Source organism: Nelumbo nucifera, chromosome 1 (genome assembly GCF_055504915.1).
Source record: "Nelumbo nucifera cultivar China Antique chromosome 1, China Antique-T2T, whole genome shotgun sequence".
NCBI lineage: Eukaryota > Viridiplantae > Streptophyta > Magnoliopsida > Proteales > Nelumbonaceae > Nelumbo > Nelumbo nucifera.
Window position 1 is genome coordinate 107,897,990 of NC_142649.1, and position 21,315 is coordinate 107,919,304.

A 21,315-nucleotide genomic window follows, 5' to 3' on the forward strand; every position below is an offset into this window, starting at 1 on the left:
TTTATATTTCAAACCGTCGGATTGGAATCCACACGTGGCTGCAACTATCGCCGCATACGGAATTTCTTTTTTCTTTTCTGCTCAAGACCGAAGATGGAATTTCATGGCCGGAGAATAGCTTGAATTTAAAACTGACACGCAGATACATAAGTATAATACATAGATAAACAGAACCAAACACAAAACGAGAGAGAGAGAGAGAGAGATGGAGGCAATTATCAGCAGAGTCTCAACCGTTTTTCTTCCGAGACAGATCGGTGATTCAAGACATTGTTTTCTCAAACCGGTAAAAACAACTGTCCGGATTCCTTTCGCGGCGACAATTCGAGCTTCTTCAACTGCCACCAGCATCGACTTTGAAATAAAGCCTGTACTCTTCTATCTAACCTCCTCTCTTATTTATAGATTTACTTTTCCTTCTTTTATGGATATTTCATAGTGGAACGCTCTAAAACACCTGGAAACTTCCTACTTTAAATCTTGACTCCAACTGGGTGAAACATGTGAATTAGATCATAGTTGCTTCCTTCGATTGTCTCAAGCGTAACCGGAGTTTGCAACAGAAGCCTCTTTTTAATTACCCTATTACAAATGACCTTTGACATGCTGATCAATATAGTTGTCTAGTTGATCACTGGTTTCTTCGTAGTGAGCCCATCTTCAGGGTCACAGAAACAAAGCAGAAGGCAGATACAGTTCTAACTATAAATGAAATGGTCCAACTTCGTACTGCCTTCTGTCATTCAGGAGAACTATATCAGACTTAAGCTTTCTTACTACTCTGGGCTCTTCAATTCCTCACCAGATCCTGCTTCTGGCTTACTATGTCTTTTTTTTTTTTTTTTTTTGAAAAAGATAATGCAAAATTTTATTCAAATAGCCAAAGGTGGCAGATTACAACCCAGGCCCCTAAGACAAAGAGCCAACAAAACTCACTTTAACACCTACAATACATCATAACTCAAGAAAAATCCTAGATCTCAGCTGAGAACAAAGGACAGAAGCCTGAATTTCCTTCGCCGCCGCCACCCAGGAAACTATCTTTCCAAATGCAAAGGCAATCGAGCAATCTATTCTAGCGGCCTTATTTTGAAAGATCCTTCTGTTTCTTTCCGTCCAGACTGTGCATAAGATGGCTGCAGGCATGACACTCCAAATGCACTTCGCCAATTTTGAACCACCCTTCAGTTCCCAACTCCATATCATGTCCAGAACTGAATCAGGCATACACCATTGCAGCATAAAAAGTGATTCCATATTGCAGCTGTAACCGAACAGTGAATGAATAGGTGCCTGCCATCCTCCTCCATATCTCCACAAAGAACACGCAGCTGGTCCTGAATCTGAACACCCGTTCTAACCAGGGAGTCTTTCGTAAGGCATCTGTTGAGAGATGCAGCCCAAACCAAAGCATTCACTTTAGAAGGCATAGAATGGTTCCAAATTTTCACCACTGGAATTTTAGGATGCACAGCTTCATTTAGCACCTCCGCAGAAGAGCTAACCGAGGAATTACCATCCACACTAAACTTCCAGATCCAAGAGTCCTCAGACGACAAGTCAATGGACTGCCTGTGAAGCAGCCCCAAGAGATCTGCAACTTTCCCAATTTCACAGCCCTGAAATGACCTTCTAAAAGGACTCCAAATAATAGTGCCCCCACTCACTTCAAATTGACTAGCTACCAATCCATTCTGATTTTCCACAATCTGAAACAATTGAAGGAATACTTCAGCCAGGGGTGTACTTTCACATCAAGTATCCCTCCAGAAATGCAACCTATTCCCATTCCCCACTTTTGGAGTTAGACCACTACTCATCCAAGGTGGAACTTCCATGACTTTTTTTTCACAGTGAGCAACCTAAAGAATTCAATTGATTAGTGGTTACCCAGTTCCCACTGTCAGTCTCATATTTTTCTGCAATTAATTTCCTCCACCATCTGTCTTTTTCTTTCTCAAATCTCCAAATCCATTTTCCCAAGAGAGCTTTATTAAGCAACTTAAGCTTCCTGATCCCCAGCCCCCCTTTCTCCTTAGGGCAACATACCTGGTCCCAGTTAACCAGATGACATTTCTTGTCCTCCTCCCAGCCCCTCCAAAGAAAATCTCTTTGGATTTTCTCAATTCTTTGGGCAACTTTGACTGGAATTGGGAAAGAGATAGAAAGTAGGCCGGAGGATTAGAAAGCAAGCTTTTTAGTAATGTGATTCTGCTCCCCAGCGACTGGTACTTGGATTTCCAAGACATAAGCTTACTCTCCACTCTCTCAACCACTGGATCCCACACCACCGCAGAGGTGCATTTAGCTCCAAGAGGAAGGCCAAGATAGGAGATAGGCAAGTATCTAATCTGACCAGGTAAAATCTCCGTGAGCTCTTCAAGATTCTCCACTTTACCCACTGGAATCAATCTAATTTTGGTCCAATTTACTCTCAGTCCCGAAACCACTTCAAACCAACTAAGCACCCCCAAGAGAATCTTCAGCTGATCAACATCTGCATCAATGAAACACAGAGTATCATCGGCGAACTGTAGCATCTGAACACTTTCCCCACCCGGAGAGACATCAAAACCCTTCCATAGACCCTTGACCCCCACTGTCTGCACAAATAGAGTTAGAACTTCCATTATGTATATAAACAGAAGAGGGGAGAGGGGATCCCCTTGTCTTAATCCTCTTGAACTTTTAAAGAATCCCATGGATTGCCCATTAAGCAAAACTGAGAATTTTGGAGAGGAAATACACACCTTAATCCAATTTCTCCACTTCTGTCCGAACTTCATTTTCTCTAGCACCAAATCCAAACACTTCCAGTTTACATGATCATATGCCTTTTCCAAATCCAGCTTACAAATCAGCCCTGGTTTACCTTCTCTTATTCTTGAGTCAATCAACTCATTTGCCACCGACACACTATCCAACAGCTGCCTACCTGGTACGAACGCAATCATGATTGGTCCCAATCAACTCTGGGATTGGTCAATCCACTCTCTCAACCACTGGATCCCACATCACCGCAGAGGTGCATTTAGCTCCAAGAGGAAGGCCAAGATAGGAGATAGGCAAGTATCCAATCTGACCAGGTAAAATCTCTGTGAGCTCTTCAAGATTCTCCACTTTACCCACCGGAATCAATCTACTTTTGGCTATCCAACAGCTTCCTATGTTAATAAACTCTGGCTTCCTATGTCTTATTACTACTGTATGGTTAGATATTATGATTGGTCCCAATCATGAGCTCTGCATCTAAAATAGACTTTCCATGGGGAGTTCATTATAAGCTGTTTTCCATTGAGGAGGTTCTCCTTTTTCCCGTAGGCTAAATATTTTAGAAATACTGGCTAAAGATGCAGCTCTTGTTGTATCCTACATCAAGAAGTATGGGATTTAGCAAAGAATAGATAGATGAATTCTGTTATCTATTGCAAATTCTCTATTGCTATTCCCTCCGAAGGAAATCTTACATACTTGGACAGGGGCCAATGGAGTAACTTATTCTCTTGCTTCGTTCTGCATATCAGTTAATAATGCAGTTTATCCTTTTGATTTTTCTGTAGAGTTGGCATGCATCTTCAATGGTGATAATATTGTATATTTAAGATTTTTTAAATGTTTTATTTAGTTAGGTCAGGTATTCTAAAAGAAAAAAAAGAAAGAAATGTACAATATCAACCAAGATACTGCTTAACTCTATTTTTATCTTTTCACTATTTGTTTTGATTGATAACAATTAAAAGTAAATTAAAATAAAAACAAAGAGAAAAGAAGAAGAACACAATGGTGGCAATGTGACTGACACATGGCATAGGTGCAATAACCAAAATTGCTTTTGTTTTGAAAAACAAAAACATACATATTGGCGAATGTCCCCTTAATATTATTAAAATTTATATTGATTTCCTGAGGTACACATGCGTATATTAATTCTTCCATTTTCCAACATTTCCTATTTGTATCCTGGTATTTTGTGCTTCACATAAACAATTAAAATGTGTTTTTCTGATGTGTTTATACCTTATTTATAGGTATTTGAGCCTTAAATTTAGTGTTTTAGATGCATTTATGGGATTCATATGAGTTTCCCTAATATATTCATGTCTATCCTGATCATTCCATCATATCCATGTGTATCCAAAGCATATTGCAATACACATCTTACAATTGCCTTCCCAAATGGCATTTGTGGAAGGGAGACAGATTTTAGATGGGGTGCAGGTGGCAAGCAAGATTATTGACATAGAGAAGGCGTATGATCATGTGGAGTGGGGTTTTCTGAAGGAGACTCAGAAGCTAATGGGCTTTGGGGAGAAGTAGAGGAATTGGGTGTTTGCATGTCTGTCTTCGGTTTCTTTTTCTATCCTTTTGAATGGGGTTTTCTCAGAAATTTTCAGAGCCCATAAGGGATTAAGGCAAGGAGATCCAATCTCTCCCCTTCTATTTGTATTAGTAATGCAAGTATTAAATCTACTATGGACTAAAAGCGTTCAGCCGGGTTTGATAGAAGGTTTCTCAACTGGGACAGGATGTCCTCGCATTTGACATCTTCAATATGCAGGCAACACCCTTATTTTCTTGGACGCCTCAGTGAAGCAACCCCTGAATTTAAGAGCTGTTTTAGTTAACTTTGAGCCTCTGAAAGGTCTGAAAGTGAATCTCTCAAAGAGTATGCCGATTGGAGTTGCTTTTGTGTGCAGAATTGGGGAGCTACCTTTTTCCTATCTGGGTATGCTGGTGGAATCCTTTCCTCTATTATATGGAAACCAGTCATTGAAAGGATTGAAAAAAGATTGGATGGATAGAAAGCAAGGTATCTATCTTTGGGAGGGAGAATCACTCTCATAAGAAGTTTGTAGTCAAGCTTGCCAACTTACTATCTTTCTATGTTAAAAGTGCCAGTAGAAGTTGCAAAGAGGGTGACAAATTACAAAGGCTCCGTTTGTTTGCAATACAAATGCCAAACCAGGGTATTTATGTACTGTGATTCATGTTTGCAAGCGTTTGTTTGACATGTAAAAATGTAATGATTATCAGATCAAAAATGTATTTTCTGACATTTTTGTACTCTGAAAAGAGAGCATTACTGTACCTATTTTTTGGATACAATGTTGTATTCTTTTGATAATCAACTTTTTAACCAAAGTTAAGGCATTGGAGCATAAGGTAGTTGGAGCATTTAATGATGGGGCCCACACTTAGCACCGATTTCAAACAAACAAGATGAGTGCAAAAACGGTTTAAAATCTGAACCATGTTTGCATTCATGAACTGAAAAGAGGGTAAATATGCAGTGTACATATTTGCGTTTGCATTGCGACCAAACACAGCCAAAAAGGGATTTTCTTTGGGAGAGTGTGGGTGGGAGAGGGTGTTCCAAGAAGTTTTTTTTTTTTTTTTTTTTTTGAAAAGAGGTAAGGTAAATTTTATTTATAAAGTAAAGATAATCATACAAGAATGGGGGAAACCACAGGCCAGTTCACCCCCAAAGGATATGATCATAGCTCCCACAAACTAGCTGAGCTAAGCATCACAAATAAGTTCTGATTACAAAACTCGGGGATGATAGAAAGCCAAGAAGCAAGTCTGGCCACAATACACCGGATTAACACCTCAGGTTTTTTCTTCTCTTTTCTGAAAACTCTGGCATTCCTCTCAGACCATATAGTGCTGATTACTGCTGCTGGTATGGCTCTCCAAATGTATTTTCCTTTTTTTTTTTTGAGAGGCTTGGAAGGTACGAGCAATGAAACATATCCTTCACTGTACCTGGCATTAACCAACAAACACCAACAGGATCAAAGAAATGAGAGTAGATAGTCCAGGCGAACTTGCAATGAATACAGATATGTTCAATGGGTTCCTCTTCAAGACCACGGATTCCACAACTTAGGTCATCTAAGCTGAAACCTCTTCTTGCCAGGTTGCTTCTTGTTAGGCATTTCCCTAGTGCTGAGGCGCACATCAAGAAGTTGATTTTGGAGGGAGAATGAGGGCTCCAGATCTGTTTACAGGGGAAATCAGCTGCCCTTCTAATAGTCAGACCATCAGCAAAAGATCTAACCTAAGAACTTTCCATCAGCAGTCCAATTCCAGATCCATTGGTCTTCTGAATGGAGCTGGAAAGAAAATTTATTTAAGCTGCTTAGCAAGTTCACAACTTCGTCCACTTTCCAGTCTTGGAAGTCTCTTCGGAATTTAGGCTTCTCACCACTTTACCTAGGACTAACTCGAAAGAGTCAGCAACCATTGCCTCTTTATCCTCAGCCACTGAGAAAAGCATAGGAAATTTCTCTTCCAAAGGTACATCATCAAGCCATTTGTCCTTCCAGAAGCGGATTCATCCTCCATCTCCTAACTTGAAACCCACCCCTTTTAGGACACTAGGAAGAGTTTTCAATATAGCTTTCCATATCAAGCATCCATATGAAGGCAAGTTGATAGCAGTTGTCTATCCCCTCGGTTGAAGACCATATTTGGATGTGATGAGATTCCTCCACCAGTTGTTTTCTTCCACTCCAAATCTCCAGATCCACTTTCCCAATAAGGCTGTGTTGAAAGTTTTGATTCTTCTCAGTCCCAAACCACCTGAATTCTATGGAGTACAGATCTGATCCCATGCAATCATGTGGATCTTTTCTTCATCTTCCCACCCTTTCCATAAAAAATCTTATTGTAATTTCTCAATTCTCTTTGCTATTGATAAGTTGGCAGGTTTGAAAGGTATTTTTGCCTTCCAGGAAGTGAGTTTCCTCTCAAGTCTTTCCAACACCAGCTCCCAAATTTCTGTATAAGAACACTTTGCACCCAACGGAAGGCTAAGATAGGTAGTTGGGAGCTTGTTCACTTTACAACCCAGAGTATCTGCCCACATAGCTATGTCCTCAATTCTGCCCACCGGAATCAGAGAAGATTTTCCCAAGTTCAACTTTAGCCCTGTTACCACTTCAAACCAAGAAAAAATTCCCACTAGTGTTTCTAATTGAGCAAAATAAGCGAAATGAAACACAATGTGTGATCAGAAAAGTGGAGCACATTGACCCTTTCACCCCATGGCTTAAATTCAAAGCCCTCCCAAGGACCAGCCTATCCTGTCCGGTTGATGAATTGGGTTAAGACTTGCATCACGCAAAGGAAAAGAAGAGGTGACAAGGGGTTTGTTTGGAGAATGCCTCTTGAACTTTTGAAGAAACCAGATGAATTTCCATTAATTATAACATAAAATTTTGGTGAAGAAAAACATACCTTCATCCAGTTTCTCCATTTTTGGCTGAAGTTCATTTTCTCAAGAATGAAGTTTAGGCATCTCCAATTAACATGATCATAGGCTTTTTCAAGATTCACCTTACATAGAATTCCTGGTTTTCCTGCCCTCATTCTTGAATCAACCACTTCATTGGTAATTAAAGCACTGTCCAAGATTTGTCTTCTCCCAATTAAAGCACACTGGTTTTCGGAAATTACACTTCCTAGATTCTTCCTTAATCTTTCGGCCAGCACTTTTGTAAGAAGCTTGTAGAAACTATTCAGCATGCTTATTGGTCTGAAATCTTTAAGGCTTAATGCCCCTTCCACCTTTGGTATCGAAGTAATGAAAGTGGCATTTAAACTTCTCACCAAAGAAGCAGAATCATGAAACTCTTGAAAAGCCTTTAATATATCAACCTTGATAATATTCCAGCATTTCTTATAAAACAGATTTGTTAATCCATCAAGTCCCGGGGATTTATCCGCATCCATCTTTTTAATCGCTTCCCAAATTTCTTCTTCCGAAAAAGGTTTTTCTAAATCTTCTTTTTAAGCTTCATTTAAAGTTTTAAATTGTATCCCTTCTGGCAGAGGTTGGGATCTTCCAAGGCTCCAAAAACAGAGATTTGTAAAAATTTATGGCAATAGTTTGAATTTCCCTCGTCTGCTCCCCTATCTGTGTTAAGGGCCTACGAATAGGATCTCGTCACAGGTCGGTTAACGGGAAAGACTTCTTGATTTCCCTTGTTTCTCCCTTTTCTCGAGGAACCTATCTTTAGAGCCTTAATGGTGATTTGTTAAAGAGATCACCAACTCTCCTCTGCTCTTTCTTGACTGAAAATATCGATAATCTTATTGAATATCATCTGCTCCTTTAAATTGGAATTACAAGAAGGTAAGAGTCCTTCTTTAGGAAAACTACCTAACAAACATTTATCTTTAAATAGGAAATAATAATGCTACTGCCTAATTAATAGAAAAATATTTAAAATGGAAATCTTAAAATTTAGCTAAGAGATAAGATAGGAACATTGAATTTAATGCCCATTACTGCTGCTGTTTGCGGATGTACTTCTTTCCAATAAAAGCATCCACAACATTACTCCCCTCCTGGACTAAGAGCTTGTCCTCAAGCTCGAATTCAGGATAGGTGTCTTGAAACACAGTCAAAGGAATCCAGGTAGCTTCAGCCATTGGTAAGCTGGCCTATTCCACCAGAACTTCAACAACACCTCGATTAATTCTGGAACGAACAATAGACTGAGGTTGGGGAATGATTTTGCCCTCCTTCAAAGGTGGTAAGGAGGGAACACTGGTAGGAGGAACACCCTTAAACTGCTTGAGCAAGGAAATGTGGAAAACATCATGAATCCTACTGTGCTCTGGAAGTTCCAGCTTATATGCAACCTCACCAATTCGCTGCAAAACCTTGAAAGGCCCATAGAACTTAGGAGCTAATTTATGAACAGCCCTATTGTTAGAATGTTAGAATGATGTCTCTTTGTACGAGTGTTCGGCTGATAAGAGTTCTTATTAGCCCATACTTAAGTTTAAGTTATCCTGTAACTGGGCTTGTGTTAATGGGCCTAAGCCTGTTTAGTGTTTTAAGTTAACTGGGTGTCCCATCACTAATCAGGGGCATTCCAGTACTTTCTTGTATCTTGTACTATATTCAAACATAAATAATAGCTTGGTCGACTGGCTAGTACAGTTCGATATTCCATCATCTCTTCTTCTTCTCCTCTTTTCTACTATATCGACTGCAGTGGTTCAGCTTTCATGGTATCAGAGCATTGAGCACCTTCCTGGTTACAGCTGATGCCATCTCCTCTTTCTTGCTGTCTTTCTTCTTTTTTTTTTTATCTGGGTTGCTGCTGTGAAACCCTAGGGTTTCAGGAGAACAACACAAGGTTCGACCTAGGGTTTCCCTTGGTTGTAGGGCGCAAGGGAGGTAAGACCCTGAAGCTGGAGTCCTACTAGTTTCTAGTAGTTAGCAGCTATTCGGCTGCTAAGAAGAGGTCTGTATAGGACAGACCTAGTTGAGGACTGATTTCAGCAGTCCTAGTGTTGTCCGTGAGGAGGGGAACTCCCTTTACAGTTGCAGTACTCGAAGTTCAAGTGGAGTTTGCATAGCACAGGTTGGTTACCAGCCCAGAACACCTTTTGCTGCTGTAACTTAACAACTTTCAGAACTGTGATAGTCTCGGCAAGTCTGGAACTGTGTTGCGAGCTGCCAGGGCCTGCTGAGATTACTTCGGCCAATCAGAACCTGCATCAGAACTTGTTCAGAACTTTCAGAACTACTTCAGCTAGTCTTAAATTAGTGCCATCCACACAGAGGCTGCAGTCAAGATGTCTTCAATATCCGGAGATGTTTCTTCTAGGAATGACAGACCTGCGGCAAGGTCTTCAAATCTAGAAAACCCTAATCTGCACAGCCTATAGATTACAAGTGTACTACTGGACAAATACAACTTCAGGGAGTGGTCCGTTTCTGCAATGCTGTTTATTACTTCCCGTGACCTCACTGGTTACCTAGATGGGAGCAAGAAGGAACCTGATGTTGGCAGTGCAGATTATGCTGTGTGGCGCAAGGAGAATGCCACAGTTATGTCCTGGCTGCTTGCCTCTATGACTCCTCGGGTTGCCAGGACTGTTCATCATTTTCCTACAACAGCCAAGATTTGGGAAAAGGTGTCTAAGACCTATGACAGAAGAGATTGGGAAAATGCCAGGGACAAGGAGAGACATGATAAGCAAATTGAAGAGAGCAGAGCCTTCAAGTTTCTGGCTGGCCTAGACCCAGTATATGAGGGTATAAGGTCACAAATTCTAGGGAGAGATGAATTACTGGAGCTTCACCATGTCTATTACCTGGTTAGGAATGAAGAAGTCAGGAGAAGAGAGATGCAAGTTGACTTCCAGACACAGTCAACTGGACTATCTGGAGAACATTCAGCCCTAGTCTCCACTAAGGGAAATAGATATTTAGACAAGAAGTCCCTCAAGTGTACTCATTGTGGTGGTGAGAAACATACAAAGGAGAAATGTTGGGTCTTGTTTCCTCATCTGAAGCCAGCTGCTTTGAGAAAGGAAAAAAAGGCAACATAAGGGTCACACAACAAGTGGGAATCTTGCCACCAACAACAGTGGTGACAACTCACTGAGTACTCTAACAGTGTCCTCTTCCTCCACAGGGCAGGCTGCCAACTCCTCTGGACCAAGTACTTTGGGCTTCACAGCTAGTGAGGTAGAGGTTCTCAGCTAGGCATTAGCCCGTCTGAAGAACAATCCTTTAGCTTCCACCTCTCTTGCCAAATCAGGTACAGCCTCTGCATTTAGTGCGACTAGTTCCATTAATTCTACTTCTTGGGTGATTGATTCCAGAGCCATTGATCATATGACACATATGTCCTCCTTATTTTCTTCATATCATTTGTTGTCTGGCCAGGATAAGATGAGAGTGGCTGATGGGTCTCTCCACCATCTCTGGAAAGGGGGTGGTTGACCTTAGCAAGGATCTCTCACTCAAATAAGTCCTACATGTTCCTAGTCTTACCTCAAATTTGTTGTCTGTTTCAAAGCTTACAAAAAATTTGAACAGCAGTATAACTTTTTTTCCTTCTCATTGTGTTTTCCAGGACAAATTGACGAGGAGAATGATTGGGAGTGGTCATGAGTATGGGGGCCTCTACTATTTTGATGCAAACATCAACTCAGCCTTACAAGCTTCTGCTACTACTAGTCTGGAAAGTTTGGAATCAATAGCTAAGTTGCACCTATGGCATGCTAGGCTAGGTCATGTGTCTTTCCCGTCTTTAGCAATGTTGTTTCCAGAATTATGTAAGGGAATTCCAAGTCAAAGTTTAATTTGTGATGTATGTCAAATGTCAAAACAATGTCAAACAATGTATCCAATTTCTAGTAATGAAATTCGAGTTCCTTTTGATTTGGTCCATTCTGATGTTTGGGGACCTTCACCCATTGTTTCCATTGATGGCTTCCGTTACTTTATCAGTTTTATTGACCATTATTCTCGGTGCACTTGTATTTATCTATTAAAAGGACGTGATGAAGTTCCACGGGTAACCATGATTTTTTGCAAGATGATTGAAACACAATTTGAGAAGAAGATTAAGCAATTTCGGTCGGACAATGCAGCTGAGTACTTTGAAAGATCCCTGAACTCATTCATGGAAGATGCAGGCATGTTACACCAATCAGAGGAGTTAAGCACATTCGAGGGCTGAGCATCATTACCAACTGTAGCCATGTGAGCATCGCCCTTCTTCCCGATTTTGTACTTCTCCGGCTTTAGATGAGGATTGAGCTTCCAGCACCTTTCTTTAGTGTGTCTTGGCTTCTTGCAGTACTCACAAATAACATCATCGACCTTCTCTACAATGGGATGTTTGCTAGTATTTTGCTTGGGTCGTGATGACATAAAGGCAGAATGATCAATCACAAAGGATTGCATCATGGCGGTTCTTCGACTTTCTTCCCCTTGTGCAAGAGAGTAAGTAGTAGCAAGAGAGACAACGCCTGCACTAAGAATGTGTTGCCTGGTGAAATCAAACTCTGGGTTTAAGCCTGCCAAAAAATCAAAGACTCTATTCTCCTCTATGTACTTCCGATACTATTCACCATCTTCAGGGTCCTTCCAAACTAGAGATTTCAAGTGATCCATTTCTTCCTAGATAGACTGTAGAGAAGAGAAATACATAGCAACAAATCTCTCCCCTTGACGCATACTGCAAGCTTCCCTCCGAAGCTGATACACTCTAGCAGTACTGTTAACTTGGGAATAAGTAGCAACCACCCTATCCTAGATATCCTTGGCAGATGGAAGAAACATGTAATTTCGAGCAATATGTGGTTGCATTGAGCAAATCAACCATGACATAACAAGGGAGTTGTCCTGTTCCCACCTTGCAAATTTCGAGTCTTCAGGACTCGGCTTCACTTCCCTTCCTGTGATGAATCCCAGTTTACCCCTCCCAGTAATGGTAAGTTTAGCAAACTGAAACCACTCTAAAAAATTAGTTCCATCCAGTTTAACAGTAGTTATCATACCACTGGAAATATCTGCAATTCCCGGGAGCACGCCGGGAACCATCTGAAAATCCTTAGATGATTCCATATTCTAACAAGACACCTTTTCACCAACCAAAAAGGACCCCCAACACTTTAACCAAGGTTCTAGACCCAAAAACTAGGTTACCACACGGTTAAGAACCAAAGGAAGCCCGAAAAAACTAGGTTGGCAGCAAAATAGAAGGAGAAAAAAATCTCCCAAAAATCACACAGTGCTCAGAAAATACAAGACCACTTCCCGTCAATGCTAAATTGAAAAACGACCTGAATGGTCTAGGTTTTACAGCAGAAAAATATCATTAAACTTGTTGTACATGGCTCAACATTAGATCTAGAATTTTTGCGATTTTTTCCTTAAAAAATCCACCAAAAATCATAGAAGCTTCATATGATGACAAGAGTCATACCAAAATTTTTCTAAAATCAGGGCAAATCAAATTGTGCTGGTTTCATAGACTGCCGCCAGCACCTGTACAGACTACTGATGTCATCCGGCGGCGGTCTGACATCAGCAGTTCGCCTCTGGGTAGATCAGCAGAGAACAACTCCCAAATGCTCTACCCGCTCTGATACCAAGTTGCAGAAACTAGGGTTTCAAGAGAGAGGAAGAAGAGAAGAGAAGAGAAGAAGGGAAGAAGAGAGCTATCGAGAGGTGTGTGTGTGTGTTTCACTGTTCACACCCTCAAAAGAATACATTATAATCTGAGAAAATTATAATTACAAGAAGGCCCCTATATGGGTGCCCAAATACTGAGAGAGTATAAGAAAGGAGAAAAAAACCAAAAACACCCCTGTCTAGCCATTCTCAATAGGATAAGGTGTACAGATTGAAGGAGGGAGGGTGTTTGGGGATTAGGAGAATAAGATATTTTAATAAGGCGCTCCTTGGGAACTAGTTGTGGAGGTTTGGGTTGGAGAAGGAGAGACATTCATTCTGGAGGAGAGTGATGGTGGGGAAGTATGGGGTTGTGAGGTTTGGTCGGGAATTGAGGGAGGTTAGGTCATCTTATGGGGTGTGTGTATGGAAAGGTATTGTGAATTTTAATCAAAAGTTTAAAAACCATACCAGGTTCTTGTTGGGAGATGGAAAGATGATAAGGTTTTGGGAAGCTGTGTGTAGTGGGGTGGGTAATCTGAATGTGGTGTGCCCCAAGGCTTTATCTGATCATGGAATCACCATCAGTCAGTGTAATGAAAGGCATGGGATTAGTTGGTCTGGTGTCCAAAGTTTAGGAGACCTCTGAAGGAGAGATGGAGGAATGTATTGATTTTCTGGAAAAGCTATAAAGAGTTACGGTGTCAGATCATTTGAGAGATGAGCTGTGGTGGAAGGAGTATTCCACCATTAAATTCTTTGTCAAATATTTTTATTAATCCCTACATTGGAGTCAATTGGAGTTTGATCAGTTAGGAGGCATTTGGGTCAATCCTGTGCCCCCGAAGGTGGAACCTCTGGCTTGGCTTATTGTGATGGACAGTGTGCTAACTGCTGATCACCTTAAGAGCCAAGGCTCAGCTTATCTAGTATTTGTTACTCATGCAAAGAACAAGAGGAATATTGGGCCACCTTTTCATTCTTTGTAAAGTGGCTGGTTTTATTTGGAAGCTGTTCTTAGCTTTGTTTGGAGTGAGATATTATCAGCCTGGTTCTACTTCTCAGATTTTCCTCACATGGCCAAAGATTAGAGGTAGTAAAAGGGCTAAAATGCTGTGGAGTTGCATTCCAATTGGGTCCATTTTTTTATAAAAAGGGAATGGGCCAAATTCCTTATAGTTGTACTTTTTTTTGATCCTTAACCCTTCCTCTGCCAAAAAAATACACAGATATGAGTTTTCTGACAGGAAACCCCCAAAAATCTAGAAATATGGACATGGCTATTCATATACATATATACACATAGGCTAAGTAGGCATGCAAATATTTATAGGGAAGTATGCATACATATATTTCTAAATGCTTGAGTAATTTTTTGTTTTACCATATTGAAGGATAAAAAAAATAAATATTAGTGGGTTGGCATATAAATTGCATATTGGTACATCTTTATGTGCATTATAGACAAATAAATGTAAACACATCCACATGTAATCAGCTGTGAATCCAATGTCTTGTGAAGGGTGTTGTGTTAACCAATGTTGTCAAAATCTTACAATTTACAATATGATTCATAATTTGAATCATGAATCCCAAGGGTTGCAATTTGATCTTACAATTTTTTTTTTGAATCCTTTGATTTGATCCATAAATCTTACAACTTATATGATTCTTGCAATTCAATACAATTCAAATAAATTCAATTAAGAATTAATTCTCTACTTTGTCAGTTTTTTGTTTATATTTTGTTTTGTCAAGGGAGATTTGTTTTAGAGCCTATATTGGAAAATGATTTATTTACAGTATTTAAAACAAGACATTGAGTTTATTTTCCATCATATATAGGTTAAAGAGCCATTGTATGTGGATTATTTGACTTTTAAGTCAAGCTTGATTGTATCATCTTAGGATTTATTGTACAAGTGGTAAATTCTATTGTTTTAGGTACATATATTGTAGATATGGATAAAAATAGGGTAAATCACTTTCCTTGTATGTTTAGCCTTTTAGCATATCTATATTTAAATGTTTGACAAGTTTGTAAAAAATAGAAACAATCTTACAATTTACAATACAATTCACGATTCAATTCAGTTTAACTTTCTCTACGATTGACGATACAATTACAATTTTTAAAACATTATGTCAACAAGTGTCTGACATGATAGAAACCTATTCGGAGAATTGTTCCACATATCATATAGCTCATAGCTGCCTCTGTTACCTTCTAATGCTTATGCTGGATTGCTTTTGAATCCCGGTTGCAACCTGGCTTTATGAAAGAACTACTAATTTGTTGCTCTATAGATAATAAGAGAAGTTCATAGAAATTCACATGAAGATGGTTTGATTGGTTAAATTGGATTTGTCAAGGATGGTTGCTTTTCCTGGACTATTTTTTGGGGTTTTTCTCAAAATTGGTTATACACATTCATGTGTAATTTACTGCCAAAGTTGATGTAATTTCCCACCAATGTTTTTCCAGAATTCATACATTGTTTCCTTTCATGAAGTTATCTATATTGTCCTTCTGTCATTCTATACTTATTATTCGTTACTTCTTCACATGCTACTGCTTCCTTTAGGATGTTATTGTAGATAGAATGGAATCCAGCACCAGCAAGGACATATTTGCTTGTCCCATTTGTTATGATCCATTGACATGGAATGGGGATCCAGGTTTACCAGTGTAAGTTCTTATGGTGAATGCAAATGTGTTGACATATTCTTGCATCATCTATCTTTTTAATGGCAGTAGAACTTTTTATTGTTTCCCTTTTCATCAACTGAGTAGCATACTGATAATTTTCTTATATTGTTTTGTGTTTGTATTGGATGATTTCTCAACAGGAAATTCACACCTGGGTCTAGGTTCCAATGCCGAACTTGCACAAAAACTTATTTCAATAACAAACAATATCTTGACTTGACAGCAGCTAGTGGTGCCAAGGAGTATGGTGAATCTACACCTCCTTCAACAGAACTTTTCAGGTTTGAGGATCACTTCATAAGTTGATATCATAAATTAACCACATAATTTTGGTGTGTGGTTTAGTCATTAACTAATGGTTTTGGTATAATATAGAGTTTACACTTAAATTCATGCTCTGGATAAATTGTTGCTTCACTTCCAATTTGTGATTATGTAATCTACAATACAGGAACTAATTAACCAAAAAAGGTAAACTTCTTGAATTTCAAAATTATCAAAACTGAATGTTGATTGATATATATTGTCATAGATGTCTATACCATTCAATTTGGTAGCTCTAACTGCTGATCTGGGCCTTGATTTCAAATATGAGATGAAGATTTTCTTCAAATGAAAAGCAGAAAGCATATCTTTTAAACTTATATCTTCCTTATAACACCTACATATTATTCACTAGAACAGGACTCCACTGGTATCATTTCTTTATGAGAGGGGATGGCGTCAAAGCTTTTCTTTCTTTGGTGGTTTTCCAGGCCCGGACAAAGAGGTAATATGATTTTTTTTCTGAAGTATTCTTTGACTAAAAGGATATGAGATAATATTATCCATTTTTGTTGCAAGTGCCATTTTTTTTTCCTTTTTGGTTCTCAAAACAAAACCAGGTTTGCACCCACAAATGCTCACTTCAGGTTTTGTAAATGGAAAGACTTCTCTGGTTTTGAGAAACTGGAATAGTTTTGAAAAACTGAGTTGGGCTTTATGAGGTCAACATGGCTTGTTATTCAGCATATTCTTAGACCGAATACTAGTGCTTTTATTTTCTTCTTGCAAAAACTGAAAAGAAATCCAAACATTCATCTTTTGGAATATAAATGCTTATTGGCTTTGTTTCTGTGATGCCATTGACACCAGAAACCTCCTCCCAGGTGTCCGGAGCCACCTCCAAGAAGGAGCTGTTTATTTGGTATCTACTGTTATACATAATTTTTATATACATGCCATGAAAAATACAGAATCATAATCCATTCAAGTTTTGAGTTTTGAAAAACCATAGTTGGTAAACACCTTTTTCTGGTTTTCATTTTAAAACAATAAAGTTGCAAAAAGTTTTTTCATGTTTGCAAGTTAAAAAGACATTGTTTTTCAAAGCCAGTTTTTGGGGCCCAGTTATTTTTTTAAAGGAACCACATACTGACGTCCACCTTATTTAGTTGGATGGTTTTCTACACAGCCCAATAAGTTCACATGTGGTAAATTTCATTTAGATGGTAGTAGCCCAGCCCAGTCCAGTAGCTCTTACAGCGCATGGAAAATGTAGAACCTTTTATTCCACCATTTTCATTTGGAAAAAAAAAATACTGATGGTCATTATTCCAAGGAAATATGAAAAACATGGTAGGATGTAGTGGTGCATGAAATGGGTCATATCTGGAGTGGCTTTATTCTGAACTGGGTCTAGCTCCAAATAGAAAGACCTCTCATGGGTTTCAGATCTGTATCTAAGTTGTGCTTAATGAGGTGGATCTATATATTTGGACCAGTGTCTGGTTGTCACCCATATCTGTCTCAAATCATATTCAGATCTACATTATCGTATCCATCTCATATCACCTTAGTATGTGGTTCCTCTGAGATGATCCAGACATGCTAAATACTGGTATGCAGTAGACATGCATATTATCATATCTGGCATTCTCCATTTCATCCCGTAGCTGATACAGTGTTGCATTACTATAGACATGACTAATCCAGAGGTCCCCTATCAAATGCTGTCACGGGCTCATTCACATATATCTGATATACATATTTTTATGTAGATGTATATGGTTTTATATATATCATAATATTCTCAACTCAAATATGTACATAAAAGTGTCAATAACTTTGCTAATTATTATAGGCATGTATCTGCCTTTGTTAATATAAATGTAAAGGTTTATGCATTATAGTTCTCTTGTAAAGAATACATAATTGCACTTAAGTGTTAGTTGTATTTATTAAAATGGATCATAGTTAGGTTGCCTACTCTTTCTATGGAAGCAATGGAACCACAAATTACAACAATAAATAAATAAATAAACCTAACATGGATTCTATCTTAGGAAAGGGTTCCAGTCAGATGTATTAATATTGGTGCAATGTCAACGATATTTTGGGGGTATATCTCTGATGCTTTCGATGTTCTACTTCATATGCATCCCCCTGTAATGAAAGGTAAAATGTTAACTATCATGAATATCCAGAATATTTGAATGTTCAGAATAAGTTGAAACATTTCTAAGGCGGATTCACTATGAAACCATTTCTGAAAAGCATATTGATGAACTTTAACTGCTTATTTATTCTATTTTTATGAAATATAATGCCTCAATTCATCTGTTATTTCTCTTGGAAGCCGGTGTTTTTACACAAAACTAGCCATTGCTTTTCCACTGTTTTTGCACGTAATCTGTTGACTATAATTTGGTACTGCAGTTTGAAATGGCTAAAGATTATCTGAAGCCCGTGTTAGGTGGAAAAATTGTTGATGCCAGTTGTGGGAGTGGGTTATTCTCAAGACTGTTTGCCAAAAGTGGCTTATTTTCCTCTGTTGTTGCTCTGGACTTCTCAGAGAACATGCTGAAGCAGTGCTATGATTTTATTAATCAGGAGAAAAGCTTCCCAAAAGAGTAATATATTTAGCTTTTAAGCTGATCTTATTTGAGAATAGTGGTGTACAAGCATTTAGATGTCCTTGGTCACATTTGTTTTCAAGAAAGATTTCCAATGTAAATTTTAGAATAGGAATTCTTTTTATTTTGTTCAAATTGTGCCTCTTAAGTTCTATTTGGTGTGATAACTTATAATGTTTTCCTCCAGGAATTTAATATTGGTCAGAGCCGATATCTCCAGACTTCCTTTTGTTTCAAGCTCAATTGATGCTGTGCATGCCGGTGCTGCATTGCACTGTTGGCCCTCACCATCTGCAGCTGTAAGTGTTTTTTTATATCTACAGTGTCACCTAGGGCACCTAGAAGCTTCCGCTTGCTTAGTACATTATCATCAACTTGACAAACACTGATCAGTAGACGGTACCACATGCCTTTATCAGATAAAATTTTTGTTTTTGTACTGTTACTATTGAATAATCAGATTTCTATTAATAATGATTTTGTAATTTGTTTGCTGCTAAGAAATCTAATCGGTTTACATTGTGAAGAATCTTATTGTATGGACTTTGCATATAGTAAGGAAAGGTTACTTTTTGCTAGTAAATGTAGGCTGAAATAGTGATGCATCATAAAAGAAATATCCAATTGATATTTCTAAAAATAAAAGGTTATATATTATACATTCTTTTTGTGTGATCCCTTAGTTCTAATGATTCAGATGCTTTGACCGAAACCTTTTTCTGAATCTGGGCGTGCAGTTTTGTTCCCAGTCATTTCCATAATTTAATTTACATTAGATGAATGGTTGAAATTAATTTTTTATGTCCCAGTCAAGTTTTAGGATTTTAATAAATATTATAAAAGCAATGGAAACGCCTCTTGGAAATTGATGCATGAAATTTCCCTTGCTTTGTAGGTAGCAGAAATAAGTAGAGTTCTACGACCTGGAGGTGTATTTGTAGCTACGACTTACATCGTTGATGGTATTGTTGGTGCCCTTCCAGTGTCAAGGATATTGCGCCAGGTATTGTCATTATAGCTTTTAGCTCCCCATGGCATTATTATGCTGGTAGTTCATGATTGTTGGGTAGAGTCAGGAAAATGAATGACACATGATGCAGAGCCTATAGCATGGCTATCAATTAGGAATGCTTGACATCCCTAATATTGATCCTGACCCATTAATTACCTTCCAAAAGAAAAACAAGGATGGTGGCCTTTGGCCCACCCTGTACTCAAAAGTATACAAGGCAAATCTTCTCCAGGTAGATAGTGATATCCATGGAAACCAATACTCACCTTTGGCTTATGGACTTACGGTAGATAATTTACTTCTCCTTGTAGTATATAGGGCAAATCTCAAGTAGCCACATCTTTCTATCTGAACGTGAACTGGAAGATCTTTGCAAGGCATGCGGGCTTGTTGGATTTACATGTACGAGGAATGGACCTTTTATCATGATGTCTGCAACTAAACCAACCTAATTATTTTGGTTTCCTTCTCTACTCTCTGCCTCAACATTGTTACGAGGAATGGACCTTTGTATGTAGCAATGTTTGTATTTCATGTGTATCAAATATTAACTAGGATATCAAAAATTAATTTCTGTAAAATTTTACTAATTGATGATTAATTTAAGGTACAGGTTGGTGCAATATTTTGACTATATCAAACATCATTCCTTTTTCTTATTGATAATGGGAGATTTGATTTTTTACATTAAAAGCAGAGATGGGCAACAAAGGGCACAAAGGAGCCAGCTCTCCATGGCCCATTTCCGCCTTCTTGTCAAATGTCAATAATGGTCACTTCATCTTTTTATCTCATAGATGCAGATAGACTAAGTGCAAATTATATAATAACAGAAACATCCAAAGGGCTAATTACTTTAAATATACCACTAAACTACTTAAAACATTTCTTTTTAAAGCATTTAACCCTTAAGATTGATAGAAAAAATTTGAAGACAAAAATTCTCGACTATTTTTTAAAATATGTACTTGACTGTATGATGGCTTGCCGTGCTTATTGGCTCTTCCTCTGTGCGCCCTTGGCTACTAAAGCTCTCTTTGCGTTGGTCTTCTGTGTAGAATTTTCTGCATTTAAAGCACTCTCTGCAGCTGATTAACCATTGCCAAAAAAAGGAGTCCAGCAGGTGAAATGCTTGAAGAGTTGCATAAAAACACTAAACCACAGTCGGTTAAAGAAATGACTGCAGTAGGACAGCTTGAGGAGTCTTGATATTTTCTGAATTCACCATGGTATCGCAAGAAATCATTTCTAGTTGAATGGCTTTTAGGAACCTCGATTTTTCTATAAAATTGTTGACTTTCGAGCTTAAGGGAGACTGATTTGATTGGCCCCAGGTCCCTGTCTTCTATTTCGGAGAAACCACATCGCTGTGGAAATAAGGCGATATGCTTGATATCTAATTCTTTATACATGGATTATTGATACGAGCCATGTTTCAATCGAAAGACTTGTCGTATACTCGTATTTGATTTCTATTGAGTCTATATATCTAACTAGTGGGGTCTGTGCGATGCACGGGTTTTGTTAACCTAAACAATAGACATACATAAGAGTATATAATTATTTTATATTTTAACTTTTTAATAGCTAATCTGATCGAACTTGGTCCAAGTTGATTGGTTTTTTAGTATTTCTGATCAGTTTTTGTTCAACAATTTTCCAACCCGATCAAGTTAGGTCAGTTTTAGTTTGGCCATTTGTAAATCGACCAAAACTGAACCGACTCAACCATAGATATATCTTAACATTTTATATTTTAAATATA

General features: G+C 38.4%; 1 protein-coding gene across 1 annotated transcript; it reads left to right on the plus strand.

The window, feature by feature from the left end:
• Window positions 1-66: 66 nt before the first annotated feature.
• On the plus strand, window positions 67-20,173 carry LOC104605966 (S-adenosyl-L-methionine-dependent methyltransferases superfamily protein). Its single transcript, XM_010270932.3, has 8 exons — window positions 67-370; window positions 15,520-15,623; window positions 15,785-15,925; window positions 16,329-16,413; window positions 18,342-18,535; window positions 18,726-18,837; window positions 19,434-19,541; window positions 19,862-20,173. The coding sequence occupies exons 1-8, from the start codon at window positions 206-208 to the stop codon at window positions 20,000-20,002; spliced, it is 1,050 nt and encodes a 349-aa protein (XP_010269234.1). The 5' UTR covers window positions 67-205; the 3' UTR covers window positions 20,003-20,173.
• Window positions 20,174-21,315: the final 1,142 nt, after the last annotated feature.

Coding starts and splice junctions, on each gene's coding strand:
- LOC104605966 (XM_010270932.3), top strand. CDS start 206: ATGGAGGCAATTATCAGCAGAGTCTCAACCGTTTTTCTTCCGAGACAG. Junction 15,926..16,328: donor CCTTCAACAGAACTTTTCAG/GTTTGAGGATCA, acceptor TCACTAGAACAG/GACTCCACTGGTATCATTTC. Junction 19,542..19,861: donor TGTCAAGGATATTGCGCCAG/GTATTGTCATTA, acceptor TTCTCCTTGTAG/TATATAGGGCAAATCTCAAG.